Source organism: Triticum aestivum, chromosome 6A, assembly GCF_018294505.1.
Source record: "Triticum aestivum cultivar Chinese Spring chromosome 6A, IWGSC CS RefSeq v2.1, whole genome shotgun sequence".
NCBI lineage: Eukaryota > Viridiplantae > Streptophyta > Magnoliopsida > Poales > Poaceae > Triticum > Triticum aestivum.
In genome coordinates, this window is record NC_057809.1 from 114,576,337 (window position 1) to 114,591,686 (window position 15,350).

The 15,350-nt window shown below is 43.6% G+C and overlaps 1 protein-coding gene across 1 annotated transcript; it reads right to left on the minus strand.

The window, feature by feature from the left end:
- Positions 1-8,953: 8,953 nt before the first annotated feature.
- Positions 8,954-14,994, minus strand: LOC123132402 (abasic site processing protein HMCES). Its single transcript, XM_044552186.1, has 8 exons — positions 14,742-14,994; positions 14,472-14,649; positions 14,061-14,146; positions 13,417-13,529; positions 12,357-12,422; positions 11,776-11,882; positions 10,522-10,587; positions 8,954-9,688 (listed from the first exon to the last, which is right to left on the minus strand). The coding sequence occupies exons 1-8, from the start codon at positions 14,876-14,878 to the stop codon at positions 9,206-9,208; spliced, it is 1,236 nt and encodes a 411-aa protein (XP_044408121.1). The 5' UTR covers positions 14,879-14,994; the 3' UTR covers positions 8,954-9,205.
- Positions 14,995-15,350: the final 356 nt, after the last annotated feature.

Sequence of the window (15,350 nt, forward strand, 5' to 3'; positions counted from 1 at the left end):
AAACCAAAAGATGCAGAGTTGATAATGATAGTGCAACTTATTTGTGGCACTGCCGTTTAGGTCATATTGGTGTAAAACGCATGAAGAAACTCCATACTGATGGACTTTTGGAACCACTTGATTACGAATCACTTGGTACTTGCGAACCGTACCTCATGGGCAAGATGACTAAAACGTCGTTCTCCGGAACTATGGAGTGAGCAACAAATCTGTTGGAAATCATACATAGAGATGTATGTGGTCCGATGAATGTTGAGGCTCGCGGTGGGTATCGTTATTTTCTCACCTTCACAGATGATTTAAGCAGATATGGGTATATCTACTTAATGAAACATAAGTCTGAAACATTTGAAAAGTTCAAAGAATTTCAGAGTGAAGTTGAAAATCATCGTAACAAGAAAATAAAGTTTCTACGATCTGATCATGGAGGAGAATATTTGAGTTATGAGTTTGGTCTTCATGTGAAACAATGCGGAATAGTTTCGCAACTCACGCCACCCGGAACACCACAGCGTAATGGTGTGTCCGAACGTCGTAATCGTACTTTACTAGATATGGTGCGATCTATGATGTCTCTTACTGATTTACCGCTATCATTTTGGGGTTATGCTTTAGAGACGGCTGCATTCACGTTAAATAGGGCACCATCGAAATCCGTTGAGACGACACCTTATGAACTGTGGTTTGGCAAGAAACCAAAGTTGTTGTTTCTTAAAGTTTGGGGCTGCAATGCTTATGTGAAAAAACTTTAACCTGATAAGCTCGAACCCAAATCGGAGAAATGTGTCTTCATAGGATACCCAAAGGAAACTATTGGTTACACCTTCTATCACTGATCTAAAGGCAAAACGTTTGTTGCTAAATTTGGTTCCTTTCTAGAGAAGGAGTTTCTCTCGAAAGAAGTGAGTGGGAGGAAAGTAGAACTTGATGAGGTAACTGTACTTGCTCCCTTATTGGAAAGTAGTTCATCACAGAAACCGGTTCTTGTGACACCTACACCAATTAGTGAGAAAGTTAATGATAATGATCATGAAAATTCCGATCAAGTTGTCACTGAACCTGTAGATCAACCATAGTGAGATCCGCACCAGAGTGGTACGGTAATCCTGTTCTGGATGTTATGTTACTAGACCATGACAAACCTACGAACTATGAAGAAGCGATGGTGAGCCCAGATTCCGCAAAATGGCTTGAGGCCATGAAATCTGAGATGGGATCCATGTATGAGAACAAAGTGTGGACTTTAGTTGACTTGCCCATTGATCGGCAAGCCATCGAGAATAAATGGATCTTCAAGAAGAAGGCTGACGCTAATGGTAATCTTACTTTCTATAAAGCTCGACTTGTTGCAAAAGGTTTTCGACAAGTTCAAGGGATTGACTATGATGAGACCTTCTCACCCGTAGCGATACTTAAGTCTGTCCGAATCATGTTAGCAATTGCTGCATTTTATGATTATGAAATTTGGCAAATGGATGCCAAAACTGCATTCCTGAATGGATTTCTGGAAGAAGAGTTGTATATGATGCAACCGGAAGGTTTTGTCGATCCAAAGGGAGCTAACAAAGTGTGCGAGCTCTAGCGATCCATTTATGGACTGGTGCAAGCCTCTCGGAGTTGGAATGAACGTTTTGATAGTGTGATCAAAGCATATGGTTTTATACAGACTTTTGGAGAAGCCTGTATTTACAAGAAAGTGAGTGGGAGCTCTGTAGCATTTCTAATATTATATGTGGATGACATATTGTTGATTGGAAATGATATAGAATTTCTGGATAGCATAAAAGGATATTTGAATAAGAGTTTTTCAATGAAAGACCTCGGTGAAGCTGCTTATATATTGGGCATCAAGATCTATAGAGATAGATTGAGACGCTTGATTGGACTTTCACAAAGCACATACCTTGACAAAGTTTTGAAAAAGTTCAAAATGGATCAAGCAAAGAAAGGGTTGTTGCCTGTATTGCAAGGTGTGAAGTTGAGTAAGACTCAATGCCCGACCACTGCAGAAGATAGAGAGAAAATGAAAGATGTTCCCTATGCTCCAGCCATAGGCTCTATCATGTATGCAATGCTGTGTACCAGACCTGATGTGTGCCTTGCTATTAGTTTAGCAGTGAGGTACCAAAGTAATCCAGGAGTGGATCACTGGACAACGGTCAAGAACATCCTGAAATACTTGAAAAGGATGAAGGATATGTTTCTTGTTTATGGAGGTGACAAAGAGCTCATCATAAATGGTTACGTCGATGCAAGCTTTGACACTGATCCAGACGATTCTGAATCGCAAACCGGATACGTGTTTTTATTAAACGGTGGAGCTGTCAGTTGGTGCAGTTCTAAACAAAGTGTCGTACCGGGATCTACATGTGAAGCGGAGTACATAGCTAATTCGGAAGCAGCAAATGAAGGAGTCTGGATGAAGGAGTTCATATCCGATCTAGGTGTCATACCTAGTGCATCGGGTCCAATGAAAATCTTTTGTGACAATACTGGTGCAATTGCTTTGGCGAAGGAATCCAGATTTCACAAGAGAACCAAGCATATCAAGAGACACTTCAACTCCATCCGGGATCAAGTCCATATGGGAGACATAGAGATTTGCAAGATACATACGGATCTGAATATTGCAGACCCGTTGACTAAGCCTCTTCCACAAGTAAAACATGATTAGCACCAAGGCTCCATGGGTGGTAGAATCATTACTGTGTAATCTAGATTATTGACTCTAGTGCAAGTGGGAGACTGAAGGAAATATGCCCTAGAGGCAATAATAAAGTTATTATTTATTTCCTTATATCATGATAAATGTTTATTATTCATGCTAGAATTGTATTAATCGGAAACATGATACATGTGTGAATACATAGACAAACAAAGTGTCACTGTTATGCCTCTACTAGACTAGCTCGTTAATCAAAGATGGTTATGTTTCCTAGCCATAGACAGGAGTTGTCATTTGATTAACGGGATCACATCATTAGGAGAATGATGTGATTGACTTGACCCATTCTGTTAGCTTAGCACTTGATCGTTTAGTTTGTTGCTATTGCTTTCTTCATGACTTATACATGTTCCTATGACTATGAGATTATGCAACTCCCATTTACCGGAGGAACACTTTGTGTGCTACCAAACGTCACAACGTAACTGGGTGATTATAAAGGTGCTCTACAGGTGTCTCCAAAGATACTTGTTGGGTTGGCGTATTTCGAGATTAGGATTTATCACTCCGATTGTCGGAGAGGTATCTCTGGGCCCACTCGGTAATACACATCACTTAAGCCTTGCAAGCATTGTAACTAATGAGTTAGTTGCGGGATGATGTATTACGGAACGAGTAAAGAGACTTTCTGGTAACGAGATTGGACTAGGTATTGAGATACCGACGATCGAATCTCGGGCATGTAACATACCCATGACAAAGGGAACAACGTATGTTGTTATGCGGTTTGACCGATAAAGATCTTCGTAGAATATGTAGGAGCCAATATGAGCATCTAGGTTCCGCTATTGGTTATCGACCGGAGACATGTCTCGGTCATGTCTACATAGTTCTCGAACCCGTAGGGTCCGCACGCTTAAAGTTCGATGATGGTTATATTATGAGTTTATGTGTTTTGATGTACTAAAGGTAGTTCGGAGTCCCGGATGTGATCACGGACATGACGAGGAGTCTCGAAATGGTCGAGACATGAAGATTGATATATTGGACGACTATATTCGGACACCGGAATGGTTCCGGGGGTTATCGGATATATACCGGAGTACCGGGGGATTACCGGAACCCCCCCCCCCCCGAAGGTTAATAGGCCTCATGGGCCCAATTGGTGGAAGAGGAGAGGCGAACAAGGCGCAGCCGCGCGCCCCTCCCCTCCCAAGTCCGAATTGGACTAGGAAGGGGGGCGCCCCCCCCCTCCTTTCTCCCTCTTTCTCCTTCCCTCTCCTCTCCTACTCCAACATGGAAAAGGGGGAGTCCTACTCCCGATGGGAGTAGGTCTCCTCATGGGGCGCGCCAAGGGTGGCCGGCCCTCTCCCCCTCCTCTACTCCTTTATATACGGGAAGGGGGGGCACCCCCTAGAGACACAATAATTGATCCCTTGGATCTCTAAGCCGTGTGCGGTTCCCCCCTCCACCATAATCCACCTCGGTAATATCGTAGCAGTGCTTAGGCGAAGCCCTGTGTCGGTAGAACATCATCATCGTCACCACGCCATCGTGCTGACGGAACTCTCCCTCAAAGCTCGGCTGGATCGGAGTTCGAGGGACGTCATCGAGTTGAACGTGTGCAGAACTCAGAGGTGCCGTGCGTTCGGTGCTTGATCAGTCGGATCGTGAAGACGTACGACTACATCAACCGCGTGGTGCTAACGCTTCCGCTTTCGGTCTACGAGGGTACATGGACAACACTCTCCCCTCTCGTTGCTATGCATCACCATGATCTTACATGTGCGTAGGAATTTTTTTGAAATTACTATGTTCCCCAACACATCCCTCTAGTCATGGAAGTGATACATGATCCAAATCGACTAGGCCGTGTCCGATCATCACGTGAGACGGACTAGTCATCAACGGTGAACATCTCCATGTTGATCGTATCTACTATACGACTCATGTTCGACCTTTCGGTCTCTCGTGTTCCGAGGCCATGTCTGTATATGCTAGGCTCATGAAGTCAACCTAAGTGTTTTGCATGTGTAAATCTGGCTTACACCCGTTGTATGCGAATGTTAGAATCTATCACACCCGATCATCACACGGTGCTTCGAAACAACGAACCTTCGCAATGGTGCACAGTTAGGGGGAACACTTTTCTTGAAATTTTTGTGAGGGATCATCTTATTTATGCTACCGTCGTTCTAAGCAAATAAGATGTAAACATGACAAACATCACATGCAAATCATAAAGTGACATGATATGGCCAATATCATCTTGCGCCTTTTGATCTCCATCTTCGAGGCGTGGCATGATCACCTTCGTCACCGGCATGACACCATGATCTCCATCATCATGTCTTCATGAAGTTGTCTCGCCAACTATTACTTCTACTACTATGGCTAATGGTTAACGATAAAGTAAAGTAATTACATGGCGTTTTCATTGACAAACAGGTCATACAATAAATTAAGACAACTCCTATGGCTCCTGGCGGTTGTCATACTCATCGACATGCAAGTCATGATTCCTATTACAAGAACATGATCAATCTCATACATCACATATATCATTCATCACATCCTTTTGGCCATATCACATCACATAGCATACCCTGCAAAAACAAGTTAGATGTCCTCTAATTGTTGTTGCATGTTTTACGTGGCTGCTATGGGTTTCTAGCAAGAACGTTTCTTACCTACGCAAAACCACAACAGTGATATGCCAATTGTTATTTGCCCTTCATAAGGACGCTTTTCATCGAATCCGATCCAACTAAAGTGGGAGAGATAGACACCCGCTAGCCACCTTATGCATCAAGTGCATGTCAGTCGGTGGAACCAGTCTCACGTAAGCATACGTGTAAGGTCGGTCCGGGCCGCTTCATCCCACAATGCCGTCGAATCAAGATAAGACTAGTAACAGTAAGAAAATTGAACAAATCATCGCCCACAACTACTTTGTGTTCTACTCGTGCATAGAATCTACGCATAGACCTAGCTCATGATGCCACTGTTGGGGAACGTAGCAATAATTCAAAAAATTTCTACGTGTCACCAAGATCAATCTAGGAGATGCTAGCAACGAGATAGACATACCCTTGAAGATCGCTAAGTGGAAGCGTTACAAGGAACGCAGATGATGGAGTCGTACTCGCGGTGATTCAAATCGCGAAAGATTCGATCCAGCGCCGAACGGACGGAGCCTCCGCGTTCAACACACGTACAGCCTGGGGACGTCTCCTCCTCCTTGATCCAGCAAGGGGAGAGGAGAAGTTGAGGGAGAACTCTGATAACACGATGGCGTGGTGGTGATGGAGCTCGTGGTTCTCCGGTAGGGCTTCGCCAAGCACTATGGAGGAGGAGGAGGAGGAGGTGTTGGAGAGGGGGAGAGGCTGCGCCAGGGGAAGGGTGTGGCAGCCCTCCCCCCACTATTTATAGGGGAAAGGGGAGAGGGGCCCGGCCCCCTAGATCCCATCTACAAGGGGGGCGGCGACCAAGGGGGGACTTGCCCCCCAAGTCAGGTGGGAGGCGCCCCCACCCCCTAGGGTTTCTAACCCTAGGCGCCTTGGGCCCCCTTGGGGGCACACCAGCCCACCAGGGGCTGGTTCCCCCCTTTGTTTAGCCCACTAGGCCCACCGAGGCAGGTGGCCCCACCCAGTGGACCCCCGGACACCTTCCGATGGTCCCGATACAATACCGATAACCCTTGAAATTATTCCGGCGACTGAAGCAAGACTTCCCATATATAATTCTTCACCTTCGGACCATTCCGGAACTCCTCGTGACGTCCAGGACCACATCTGGGACTCCGAACAACCTTCGGTAACCACATACTATTTCCCATAAAAACTCTAGCGTCACCGAACCTTAAGTGTGTAGACCCTACGGGTTCGGGAACCATGCAGACATGACCGAGACATCTCTCCGGCCAATAACCAACAGCGGGATCTAGATACCCATGTTGGCTCCCACATGTTCCATGATGATCTCATCGGATGAACCATGGTGTCGAGGATTCAATCAATCTCGTATGCAATTCCCTTTGTCTATCGGTATGTTACTTGCCTGAGATTCGATCGTCGGTATCCCCATACCTCGTTCAATCTCGGTACCGGCAACTCTCTCTACTCGTTCTGTAACGCATGATCCCGTGACCAACTCCTTAGTCACATTGAGCTCGTTATAATGATGCATCACCGAGTGGGCCCAGAGATACCTCTCCGTCATACAGAGTGACAAATCCCTGTCTCGATTCGTGCCAACCCAACAGATACTTTTGGAGATACCTGTAGTGCACCTTTATAGCCACCCAGTTACGTTGTGACGTTTGGCACACCCAAAGCATTCCTACGGTATCCAGGAGTTGCACAATCTCATGGTCTAAAGAAATGATACTTGACATTAGAAAAGCTTTAGCAAACGAACTACATGATCTTGTGCTACGCTTAGGATTAGGTCTTGTCCATCACATCATTCTCCTAATGATGTGATCCCGTTATCAACGACATCCAATCTCCATGGTCAGGAAACCATGACCATCTATTGATCAACGAGCTAGTTAACTAGAGGCTTACTAGGGACATATTACGATCTATGTATTCACACATGTATTGCGGTTTCTGGTTAATAAAATTATAGCATGAACAATAGACAATTATCATGAACAAGGAAATATAATAATAACCACTTTATTATTACCTCTAGGGCATATTTCCAACATATCGGTGTCCTTATTTTTTTCATCCATTTTCTCAACAAGTATTTTCATATGGTGAGAGTATTTAGGACCCAAATTGTGAGCTTTAAATTTGCTCCAATCTAGCATCATCTACACCCTCACCGCATTGCCCCCTTTCCAAACCCATAGTACTAGGAACATAGATTTTGCAGGCGAAAAAACAGGGGCATTTGCTGAGAAAAACATAAAACATGGATGGTTGCAGGGTGATATTGCCACAAACATATAGAATAAAGTTGCCATAGTATATGGGTATGGGCAAAACATTTGCATGGTATGTAAAATGACCAAGGTTGTGACCATTAAAATGAAAATTGTTGAGAAGAGTCATTGATTGTATGTGCAAGATGAAATAAAAGTTGCCATGATTTACTGAATTGTGAGAAAATATGGTACAACATTGACATTTCGCATGAGTATTTAAAATAAAAATTGTCACGGTGGAACCATCAGAGCTGCCAGAAAGCAAGAAAAATGTTATTAGAGAGTCGTTGATTCATGTGTCAGAAACATCCATGGTTTATTGAATGGTGAGCATTATGATGTAGTGTTGCCATGAAGCAACATGAAAAGTTGCCATGTTAGTGAAATAATGACGGGTTTTGGTGTTTTCATGTGATGACAATGTGGCCAGTGAAACAAATGACGGGTGTTATAAGATTCGTCTCGGGTAAGATTGAATCGAGCTTCGCGTTGGTCTCCGCTCCTTGCTACTTCACCGTACTCATTGCCGCCGAGATCTGCTGCACCACAGCGATCGGTCCACGCTTCTTTGGCGCCAGATCGCCCAATCAAAGCGGTAGTTCGTGCCGAATGATAGGTTTACAGCGGCAAACGAATCTGCCACTTACCTCAGTCAGACTAACAGATCATGCCAGAATCGACTCCTGATACCAATCGTTACGCACGTGCCAGGGTTTGTCTCTCTGGTAAGGTTATGGATACACAAGAGGAGGGAGGGAAGAGGAGAATTACAGAGAATAAGGGGAAATGGTCCAGGTTCTAGTTATTCGACGACCTCTTCTTTCTTCTTCCCTCCTCATATAGCTGGTTCACCTATGGTGCTCGAGTTTTCTCTTCCTTGCGTTGGACCTCGAATCCCGATCCAGCCTTCGGTTGCGGCGTGTGGCCTTGGGTCAGGCCATGCCATGGCACCAATGTATTGTCTTAATGCTATGTATAACCTATTGCACTTAAGGCCTCCTTTGGTTCATAGGATAAAAATATCATAGAAATAAAAAAATCATAGAAAATGCGATGACATGCATCTCAATTTCTATAAAAAACAAATGGCATTTGATGCATATGATAGGAATTTTTGCATTGAGTCTAGACTAATGTTTTTTCTTTTGAGATGTGAAGAATTGGTTCCTATCATACATAGGAATAGGAATATATTCCTGCAAACCAAACGACCCCATAAAAAATTTTCCTTAAAAAATCCTATCCTATGAAATTCGTATAAGATTCCTTCAAACAAGAATCATACTTGCTCAACATTGTCAAAGTATATCACCCGCAAAAAAAAACATTGTCAAAGTATAGAGGCCACCTCCGATCAAAGTATTAATTTTACTGCATAAGGAAATGATCTAAGAGCTAGACATCCGGTAGCATGCAATCGATCACCGCACTTCATGCATTTTGTTTCGTCATTGGCCAATACTGCATGCATAGCGCCAGTTGCAGTGCTGAAGAGAACTACGAGTAGTACTACTACACTAGATAAAGTTCTGTTACTACTAGTAACTGCTTAAGAGCTGATAGATAGCCCAAGTGCAGGAAGCTAGACTACCTGAGAAGCTACTCTACTTCTTTGCAAAGTAGGAAAACAGCGACGCTTGCCCATCCTTTGGGCCCTTCTCCTTTTTCCTCACAGGGGTGACCGGCGATCTCCCACTCTTCCCCATCTCCATCTCCGCCTCGACTCCAGCGTCCTCTATCTTCCTCTTGATGCCGAAAGGATCTCGCTCCTCGACTGGATCGTCGGGCAGCATCCCGTCTTCTTTCTTAATACCTTCATCGGCTTTATAGAAAACTTGTGGATCCAAAGTAACAGGTTCATTCTTAACTACTGTACTTGAAGCACTTTGCTTCTCTAGAGAAGCCTGGTGGTGTTGCTCTGTTTTGTTTGATGGGTTTTCACCTGAATCATCATCGCGCTCCTCTTTCGCCGTCTTGAAAGCTTGTGTTTCTGCAAACTCTCCTGATGCCTTCTCTGACTTCACTGGTGCGGCTGCTTTCTTGGTGAAGAAATTTGAAATTGGCTTTTCACTGGGTCCTATTTTCACCTGCAATTTGGCAAGCAGCAGCAGAAGAAGAAAATCATTGCACATCTTGTCGATATGCAGAAAACACACAATAGGGTAGTTGCAGAATTATCATAGGTATAAATTGGGCGGTACAACTGTGTGTACCCAGTAGTACACTGGAGGAATTTTACTACTACTGTACTTAACTAACATTAAGTAGTTCAAAAACCAGTTAATAGTGCTGAAGATAAACCTAAACAGGTTATATCTTCAGATCACATACAAATAAAGAGCAAGAATGAGAACATTTATCAAGCATCTCATTTCAGCACGTAAGAAACCCATGGGTACTTCATTACGTACACCAGGAAAATTGCATGTTTAATGGATAGTCAGTGTACAGCAGTGGAAATCCGCATTTATATGCTAGGTCAATGAGGACCAATTATCCATCTGTTAGCTAGAGGGGCGACTTTGCGCCCAGCCTGCCTGTGTTCAAGGCTTGGCCTCTATGCTACTCAGGGTAATTCCCCTCTTAAAAAATACGACAGATACTATAGCATGTTGGTCTAGGTTTTTCTTATGCTACTTAATGATATCTTTCATGCATTAGAGAACATCCATAAATATTTGAAGGTTGTGTCATCTTAACTCTTTTAAAGTAGTGTGTTACTGCAAGCGTGAGCTACGTGCACCGGGCTGCCCTTTTTGCCCTTTTTAGTTACCCTGCCAACATTAGGCAAGGGCAGCAATACAATGAACAGAGCACACAGTGTACCACCTGTCACAGTTTAATCCCAAACAATAGTAATGCCCAATATATCAGACATAAACAAAAACCAATACAACATATTAAGCATAGTTTCCTATACCTCTTTGATGCAATCAGGACCCTGAAATGATGTTTTGCCCATTGCAGTTGTCACTGGATACCAAACCTGCAGAAGGGATCGATTAAATAACGTTATAGAGTCATACTATCAGAAATTCAGAGTGATGATCATTTTGGACCCACGAGTTTGGCCAAGGGACCACATTGGTCATCTAAGTTTCAAAAGGCACAAATAAGTCCCTAAGGTGTATCCTTTGAGTGACGGACAACAAGATTACAAGACGAAGATATAACATACAAGATGCAAGCTGCTTGTAAACATGGCCAAAGAGGACAACATGTCCATCACGGCTATGCCATCTGGTCCAGCAGAATTCTCTCCAAATCTGCCACCACCTCACCCGTTCCCCATCCATCGTCGTAAACTAACAACAACAACACTCTAGGAAAAGACATCATCTATGCTCAACAGCTCAACCAACATATATCGACATGCTGCTGTTGCAGGATGCTTTGAATGAAAATACGAGATCAAGAACGACAGTGTAGCACTAAAAACTAAGTCAAAGAACAGAGTCATGTCTAATTTGAGAGGATGGATGACTAGGGGAAAAATGTCAATTCTTAGAGTTGGGAGCGAATGTTGCTGACCCACCAGCCCACCGGCATAGTGGGGCATGCTACCTGAGGGGACAGTTTTACCTAAGATGCAAACCTCACAGACTTGTTTCACCTGTTTGAAGGCCTAGATCATTAACCTTATATGATTCATACTCCCTCCGTTCCAAAATAAGTGTAACCTTATATGATTCATCCTCCCTCCGTTCCAAAATAAGCGTCGTGGTTTTAGTTCAAATTTGAACTAAAACCACAAGACTTATTTTGGAACGGTATGAGTAGTATTGAATAACCATAAATGTGCTACTAGCTTGATGAAAATGAGAGAAATTTAGCTTTTGCTTGGAAATGTGTCTCCTGCCGAATTATAGTACAACAAAATCTATGTTTTAAAGGCGTCCGTAAGGCGACGCCTAGGCGACGCCTAGGCGTCGAGGCGCCCCCCCAGCGCTTTGCGCTTTAGGCGCCTAGGCGTCCGCTTTAGGCGCCTAGGCGTCGCCTAGGCGTCGAAGCGCCCCCCCAGCGCCTTAAAGCAAGGCGTCGCCTTAAAAACATAGAACAAAATGTAACATCATTAAACTAGAATTTCATCAAAATCAATGTTGTTTAATCAAAAAAGGTGATTTAGAAAGATGGCCATGTATGTACTGTAACATGATTCACATCATGGACTTACTAAATCAGTTCCTTCATAGGGTACAGTTATTTCTTCCAGCTTCACGGAGCTATTGTTCAACCAAGCATTAACAGAGTCTTCATCGCCCAAGATTACCGGCATTCTATCTGTCAGCACATGTTAAAGTTTCAAATAGTGCATCTCACAGAAACACCATTTGCAAATAAGTTTCCTATATCTATTACCAAAATGAGGCATTATCCATTTATCCCTGTTAAAATGCACACCAGCAGAAATCCTTACCAGACTATGGTTCCATCATAGATGATATATTGGTACTTCATTGAGAACCAACTATCTATCTCCCTTAGTCCTAAACAAGACTTTGCAAAAGGAACATTAAGAAAGCCACTCCATGCACTAACCAACCAGTGGATTCCCAAACTATCCATTCAGTAGTTCCATTAATCATGAAGTCATTCTAGAGTAGGGCTATATAAATTTAAGAAATGTAAAATAATAGGTGTAGTCAATTATCCAATGAACTCTGAAGCAGTTTCAGAGCAGCTAAAGAGTAGGCGATAGTACATGAATGAACAATCTGAGAACCTGGGGCAAAGACCAAAGAGTAAGCAACTAACCATGAAGCCATTTCAAAGAAGTTGAAACATGGGTAGTCAAAATAGTAAATGTATGGAGGGTCTCTCCTGTGAAAAAATAGCAGGTAATATTAGTATTGCAGTAAATAAATTATCCTTTAAGAATTAGAGTAATAACAGCCTTTACATTTTTATAATTCAATTCTAACAAATTGGCACAATTATACATCGTGAACAACAGAAAGCAAAATGAGAAACATAAAAAGGAAAAGGCAGACCACAAAAAATCATAAAAGAAACATAATTACAAAGTAATGTACTACAAAACATCAATAGTGTGACAACTTAGCCAATGCATAGTGTTCTACCAATGTCCAGCCGTCCAGGTAATAGCTTATCCACCCTTCCATGCAACGATTGCACACTTGATGCATTAATATATAAAGAACAGTGATTATTCATGAGGGTAGTACTTCAAGTTTGGTATAAAATATACAGTTTGAAATTTTCATTATCAAATTCCTTCCTACTGATAATGTCTACACCGCGAGGCACATTAAGATAACAAGAAAAAAATCAATGTAGTCACAAATTCTTCCTGTCTCTAAACCAATTATGATCTACATATCTGTGACTACAACTGAGGGTATGTATATATATAAAAAAACTTAATTATGAGCCCAAATGTCTGAATCAATTGGCCAGATAATTTTGATCTACTTTAACTAGTTTGTGCTTGATCAGAAACACCTGAAGAAACGATCTCTCCTAACAAGCAAAGCAATTATTCTTATCTCTATCTTCCAACTGACACCACCAAGCCGATGAACAGCCATATGGATGCTACAGTAGTCACTAGACATTTGGCTAGAATAAGTTACAAAAGGTGTTAGCAGAAAAAGTTCCGCTGCAGTAACTCCCAAGGATTGAATCACAGGAACAAAACAAAGGGAGACAGCTTTGAACCTCACCATCTGGAAATAACAAACTATGTAGAGAGTGTGATCACCAAAACGCGAAAACTCAAACTTTCAGTTCCATAACACCAATGGCATTCAAGATACAAAATACAACGGAATGTGTAAAAACTAAGTATCCTAACCTTCTGAATTTGTCCAAGTGTCAAAGAGGGCAGCAAACACAAGAGGCCTCTCATCCTGGAAATGAATGTAATATGGTTGCTTTTTGGATCCATCCTTTTTCCACTCATAGAACCTGAACCCCATACAAAACACAAATGCACTATTAATACAAGAATTTAGTCACAAACTATTTTTACAAAATGAAAAGTTTGTTATCATTCAAGTGCTTACATCAATTAAAACACGCCCACATATATATGAACTAACAACCAAATGCTCTATGCTATAAACACAAACAACCATAAAGGCGGACCATAAATAGAAGTTTATTTGGTAACAGAGAGGGGAGGGTTGAATCCTGGATCTGTTGACTGGTCAAAACCGGTCAACAGAGAGGGGAGGGTTGAATCCTGGCCGGTTTTGAGAGTTGGGGGTTGTAATTTAGATGGTATTGGAGTTCGGAGTTGTAAATTAGACTAGGGCAAAAGTTGAGGGTTGAAATATGCACTTCTCTCTCTACAAACTTAAACCTATACCATGCAATTTGCAATGTATCAATGGACTTTGGGCAGGGAGCATCTGGGGTCATGCTTAGGATCAACAGAGATATAACGAATCCATAAATAGAAGATGCAAATAGTAGTAGTCAACCATATGTCCATACCCTTCTACTGCAACAAGACATCTATTCTTCGGGATAAGTCGCCTAAACGAAGCCTTTTCCTTTATAGACTCTGATCTGGCATTGAACTGCATAACAAAAGCAATCAGCTCATGTAATGCAAAACCAACCGAACATTGAATGAGCATAGAGACATAAAGAGAAACTAAGCTCCAAGGCAGGCATGGTCCAACATACATGCCATGCTAACGGCAGGTCATATAGTCGGATAAGTGGTAGTACAAAGCATGCCACTGGCTTTTTCATTGTTTTAACAGCCCATTGGCCCAAATCAACTGCACTCTTATCAAAACGTGGCTAATAGCAACTTAACCACCGCACTGCACTGCCAATGAAGTCCAATCTACAGTGCCCCATCTACAGAAACTTGTGGAAAGTCAGTGCATATCGTACCATCCTGAAATGGTCGGGCTTGTCGGTCTTGCTTGAGAAGCTGGGGACGAGCCCCCACTTCATGCACTGGATAACCGGCCCTTGCTCCTCCGCACCTCCTTCGCCGCCCGCCGCCCGCGCTCGCAGGGTCCCCACCGGCAGATACGCCCCCGGCGTCACGTTGTACGACGGCCGGAACCTGCGCGCCGCAACCGAGAATCGAATAGCTGAAGAAACGAGAGGCTTCCTAATGGCATATGTGACCACGTAAGGTCGAGACTCTCCTCTTACCGGTCCATCTGGAGCGTCCGTACGGCGGGGGCGTCTCCTCCTCCGTCGCCGCCGCCGCCGGCGGAGGTGGCGGTCGGGAAGCCAAAGGCCCTGGCTGCCTGGGCCGCGCTGAGGGTACACCTGGCCCTGCCGCACATCTCGGATTACTCTCGCAGGCCGCCGACCGCCAAGCGCCGCTGTTTGCTGCCTGGGGTGTGGGATTTGGGGCTTTGGGGCTTGGGGGTCGGCGACGACGAGGCCAGAATTGGGGCGCGGGAAAGGGGAAATAACTAGTAGTTTATTTGGTACGGCCGTGGAACGGTGCGTCTGCGTCGGTTTGGAAAACAGAGTTGGACTGTTCGCAGTTCGTCTGGTTATTATTTTTTTCTGAGAGAAGAAAAAGCAGTTTATTTAGGAAAGCTCTTCTTTTGCCCTAACTGGTGTTTGCCTGGTGTCAACCGTGTCGCGAGCCGTTCGATCGAGCTTGATCATGTGGCGCTCGTCTCTCGCGCCTGCCAGTTGAGTAGTCTCGCGCAATTGGGCGCAGTTTGACCATGATCAAAATCGAGCTTGGCAGCAGATCCGGCGCGATGCGAGAGTCTCCATGCTACGGCGAGCCGAAGCGGCAAA